General features: G+C 30.9%; 1 protein-coding gene across 1 annotated transcript in view; it reads right to left on the reverse strand.

Annotated features, from left to right (window-relative positions):
• Positions 1 to 5,099, reverse strand: part of LOC108761636 (voltage-dependent calcium channel subunit alpha-2/delta-3) — a gene marked incomplete at its 5' end in the record, with an annotated part of 52,371 nt that extends 47,272 nt beyond the window's left edge. Inside the window, 5 exons of the mRNA XM_018508252.1 lie at positions 1,936 to 2,035; positions 4,253 to 4,474; positions 4,587 to 4,728; positions 4,842 to 4,913; positions 4,992 to 5,099. Of these exons, the coding sequence (XP_018363754.1) occupies positions 1,936 to 2,035; positions 4,253 to 4,474; positions 4,587 to 4,728; positions 4,842 to 4,913; positions 4,992 to 5,099 (644 nt within the window). The remainder of the gene's footprint in view (positions 1 to 1,935; positions 2,036 to 4,252; positions 4,475 to 4,586; positions 4,729 to 4,841; positions 4,914 to 4,991) is intronic.
• Positions 5,100 to 5,607: the final 508 nt, after the last annotated feature.

Raw genomic sequence — 5,607 nt, forward strand, 5'->3', positions numbered from 1 at the left:
TATTACTTCCAAGTAAGCGAGATGCTGATTGGCTGTCGCGCCAATTTCTGCCGCGCGGCAAACGTTGCCGCATTGTGTGTGCAGGAGCCAATATAGTTCGGCCTAGTTTATCAAGTATTGGCTGCATATCAGCGCGTTGAAGAGGCAAGAGGGGAAGTGTGCCGTTGCTTGGCGCCCGGCGTCATTGCTCACACGTCTCGCCGTTTCTCTTCTTGTATATATACATATTATAGCATCGTTTGTCATACAGTTCGATTCAAAATTCAAGGATCACCAAAATAAACAAAAGAAACGTGTGTTTTTGAGATCATTTTTTATATTTTTTTCATAATTTATGACTAATAATCTATACTAGCTTTATTTCTCATGTTATGACGTTTACTTTAAACTAGTGTAAAATAAAAAGATCTGAAATAAAGAAACTTAATAAGGACCCTCAAAATTCAACATTATTAGAAAAATAGGGCAAATGAGAGTACGGCGCGTACATCGCTGAGGATGGTCCCAAATGTGACCGAAACGATCGACTTTTAACAAGCTAAATATTTATGTTCTAATTTATTAATCATTTGATTTGTGAATTTTTGCACATCAAGTATCGCGTCATATTTTCATTTGCTCTATTTTTCTAATAAAAAGGTCTGATATCTTTAAATTTGAAAGTCCTATAACTCTATAAACTTTTTGATAACTCTATATATCTTAATTTATATATTTATTTAACTTTTAAATAACTTACTCCACAAAGATATGTCTCCTTAACATTCTTTTGCTTATAATAATATCTATATATCAATTTTTACCTCTCTTCATAAGGAATCACTATCTTTCCGATTGCACCATCGGTTTTAATATGGTCTATATATGTATATATATATGTATATATAGTATATACATATATATATGTGTATAAATATTATTATCAAAACATACACGTACAGTTTAATACACTTTTACGCGTATATAAATATATTTAATCATATTTATAAATATCATAATCACAAATTAAACATTTGATTATAATTTTTATAAAATCAACAATAAAAACAAGGGCTATGAACCAAGCTGGATCTTAATGGTAGAACAACTATAAATAACATAAGTTTATTATAGTTGTTCTAGCATTAAGATCCAGCTTGGCTCGTAGCCCTTGTTTTTATTGTTAATTTTATAAATTATTTGAACCTATTTTCTGTTACTATAATTTTTATATTTTTATCCATTCAGATAAAGTAATAAACATATTTTAAATAGCATATTTTAAATACGATTATCACAAAGTGAATATTACCGTGCATTATCGACAAACATGTTTAAAGTGTTAAACAAATAATTGTGCATAATGGATTACCTGTGCAGTAGAGCCATCAGTATGGCAATAGGGCTAGCGGTGGAGACACACAATAATAAAATGTAATAAAAATATGTAATAAAAGATAATATTGTGAAATGAAATGTTGGACGATTGCTCATAGTGCACTTGGCATATTACAAAGTAATGATAACTTTTGTCGCACTGCAATTTCTTTTTTGTATGGTATATACCTATATTAAATAAGTTCTGCGAGCATTCTCTCGCCTTTAATATCCTACATATACATTGCACGTGTATATATAGTTTCTTTTTATCATATCCATATACAGATTCGATCGAGTTCCAAACTTGACGACTATAAAAAAATATTGTATCTTTAAGATTTATTATGTACTACACTTCACGTAAATAACTGTGCAAACTAAGATGTATTACGGACTATAATTAAGGCAAAATGACAATTGAATAATTTGCAAAAGTAACCGGCGTTACATGGTGCATAAATGGTAAACCACGTGCTTGTGCTTTGCTGTGCTCGATCGCAATTTGCAATTGGTGTGTACATAGGTGAGAATGAAAGACAGACGTGCATTTTTGCTTACTACTAACGAGGAACTTACTTTTCGTTCTCCTCCTTGTGCATTCTTTGCGCTTCTCTCTTATCGAATCCATCTGTTACCAGAGCATCTAAGACAAGTGATTGCACTAATTTCTTGTCACCTGGAATGTGACAATCGTAATTATTAAAATGACATTATCACTTATACTATAAGACTTATATTATAATACTATTAAACTGTTTAAAAAGCTATATTGATATTGCTTAAAGGGTTTGAGATAAGGTTCTTTTTAATTAAAGTACACAAAAGTTGGCAATTTTTATATTTAAATTAGAAAGTTTCTATCGTGTCTTCTTCAGCTCGTTTTCATTATTTAGCCTAATGATTACTGGATATTATGAATATCCTTTTGAGAAGACGCTTGCCCAATAGTGCGCACTTTTCTTTTCATACATAGTTAGTAAAATTATTTTTCTATAAAAAAATGAGTGTATTACATTGATACTTGACCAACTTTTAGTTCAAACTATAAGGAATAGCTTAAGCAGCATTTTACTGCTCAAATTCTTCTTGTATAAATTATATAGTATGAAACAAAAAATACGTACTCTTGGGCGGTCTTATCATCCTAAACTTTAAGTGTTATTTCTCGCTCACATTATGGTCCAATATGGCAAATAAAAAGTCTTAAAATATTGTGATAACATAATCATTAAATAGACATTGCGGACATATTTAATTTTAATTGAGTAACGTTGATTTTTTTCATGAAATCTAACGCTATTTATTACATTCTATGAAAGTGTTAAAGTAATCCTTATTACAGTGTTTGATAATTAAAATTCTCGCATAGGGGCAGAATGGACTAAAATTTTGAAATTCGTCCAGCCTACCGCCAAATGCAAGCGCAAGACCGCCCAGAGAGACGCACGTTCTTCATTGCTAGACACGTTGTTTACAAACGACATTGGAATTAACGTGCTTAGGGACAACAAACGCGCCTCATTAGGCGGTCTTATCTCGTCGTGCGCGTGCATTTGGCGGTAGGCCAGGCGAATTTGGTTATTTTCATAAATTAATAATTCGTTAACTAATGCGAAAAATACAAAATGCTAGGACTTTTCTTCTCACAATGGAGCACACCGAACGGTCCCTCTCCAATTTAAATGAGGTTTTAGTATGTTGTTCTATGGGCAAAAATAAGAGATATGTATTTTTTTATATCCGCTGAGTCGCACCTTAAAGGGGTGGAAACCACCTTTGAAAAAAATCAGTTCTTTTCTTTCAAATTGAATATCGTCAAAACTGTAAGGGATAGAAAAAAATTTGCAGAATGAAAATTGAATGGTATTAAGAGTACTTTAGAACTACAGTAAAAAAATGTTTTTCTTTACAAATGAATAATTTTTATTATAAATGAATAATTAACAAAAATATTTTTTTATTATAGTTCTAAAGTACTCAAAGTTATATAGCGGATATCTTCGAAACTATAAGAGATAGAAAAATTTGCAGAATGAAAATTGAATAACTTTGAGTACTTTAGAACTATAATAAAAAAATATTTTTGTTAATTATTCATTTATAATAAAAATTATTCATTTATAAAGAAAAACATTTTTTTACTGTAGTTCTAAAGTAGGTACTCTTAATACCATTCAATTTTCATTTTGCAAATTTTTTTCTATCCCTTACAATTTTGACGATATTCAATTTGAAAGAAAAAAACCGATTTTTTTCAAGGGAGATTTCCACCTCTTCAAGGTGAGACTCAGAAAATATAAAAAAATATGTATTTCCGATTTTTGTCCGTAGAACAACATACTAAAAGCTCATTTAAATTGGGGGACTGTTGGATGTGTTCCCTTGTCAGTTTAATCCATTCTGCCTCTATGCGGGATTTTTATCGTTAATTATCAGACATCCCGTGTAATGTTAATTTTAAATAAATTTTTAAGGACATATACTAACTGACATCTCACGCTTTATTAGGCTATGTTCCAAAATTTACTGTCAATACTGGAAATCTATAGTGCACGTGATGTAAACTATTTTCAGTACTGGCAGTAAATTTTGAAACACAGCCTTATTTCTTAAGAATATCAATAAAATATGTAATTCTTGTTAATAAACAAAAAATAATTAATAATAGTTTATAAATGCTTAAAACTTAAATGCTAAAATTTGTGATACATGTATATTCGTCATTTGATGAAAAATATAATAATTATTTAATTATGATAAATTATCTGAAACTATACTATCGAATCCATATCTAATTTCTTTACTTTATTTTTTTCGCTCGTTTTACATATTATATTTTTCATATTTTTATCTTTGATTTATTAGATATTAAATTGATACGATATGTACTTACAATAATAAGAGTCTTTATCTGGCTTGCTCGCTTGCTTGTGATGCGAGCTAGGACTCCTTGGTCTCAAGGACATCCATTTCCATCCCGGTCTGCGCGTCCGTGCTAGGAAGTGCAGGACGCGTTCTTCCGGGGAGGAAAAGAATTTATCGGAAGCCGAATTATATTCGCAGTAAACCCAATCAGGATGCACCTTCCAATTGCTCCCCTTAAAATACTCCGTTACTGTAATGCAACGTTTAAATTCGCATTGAGATCCAAGAACTGCGTTATCAAAAACTGCATCATTTTGGAGTTATTTTAAAACAGTGCATATACAATTGTAATGAAAATTTACCATTTACGATAGCGAGCTTAATTTCTTGCTCGGCTCGTAATTCGAACATGCCATAACCTTCGGGTAGAGCCAAGCCTAAGGAAAACGGTGTACCCTCGATCGGTTTGTAAAAATAATTATGCCGTCTAATTGTAACTCTTTTCTGCAAATCAATAAAACGTTGTGTAATAAAATGAAAATTATATTATTTCTACGATATATATATACGAAACATTAATTATCACATTTATAATTGTTCTTTTTTTAATTTTTTACCATATCATCATAATGTATTTTGATTGTGAAGTCCGTCTCGCCTTCCTTTTGATCGATCATATCGCGTCTCAGCTAAAAAGAATGATATTATTAACATTCGCTATTATTAAATGTTTTTAAAAAATGATAAAATAATGAAAATGTACTTACATCAAGCAACAGCGAATTGTTCGGAGAGGCTGAAGGGCCATCATATTCTGCGAGTTCAACTTCCGATAGATCTACACTTATATACGAAGGTTTTAATGTTTCATCGTACTGGAAAAAAAGACGTACAATCTTTTAAATTTCTTCGAGATGAATGTTTTACTATACTGAATACAAGAGAAGTAGTAAACATAAACAAAAAATATCAACAGATAAGTACGAATAACGCACACAGTATGAAAAACTAAATTCTGTAATAAAAATTCAATACTTTAAAGTGTCATATCTCAGAAACTAGAAGAGTCCGCCATGTGTTTCAAAGTGTGCATGACTCAGGATTATATCGACTATAATTATATGTAAAAATCAAAGTTATTGGCGTAATCCTTTCGCAATAATTACCGATGTTAAAAGTGTTCATACACAGAATGTCCGATAAGTTTTGACAAAGCGCTCGTGTGTAAATAAAGCAGAATTAAATTGAGTCGAAAAATTTTGTATCATTTTGCAATTTTCGTAATAGTTACCAAGAAATTAATTTGTCGAGATCATTGAATAAGGGCGTATCCGCTGGGAGGGTTCCGATTGCACACATCGCATATTGCACACATGTATTGCT

This window comes from Trachymyrmex cornetzi, unplaced genomic scaffold (genome assembly GCF_001594075.2).
Source record: "Trachymyrmex cornetzi isolate Tcor2-1 unplaced genomic scaffold, Tcor1.1 scaffold26, whole genome shotgun sequence".
In the NCBI taxonomy this organism is placed as follows: Eukaryota; Metazoa; Arthropoda; class Insecta; order Hymenoptera; family Formicidae; genus Trachymyrmex; species Trachymyrmex cornetzi.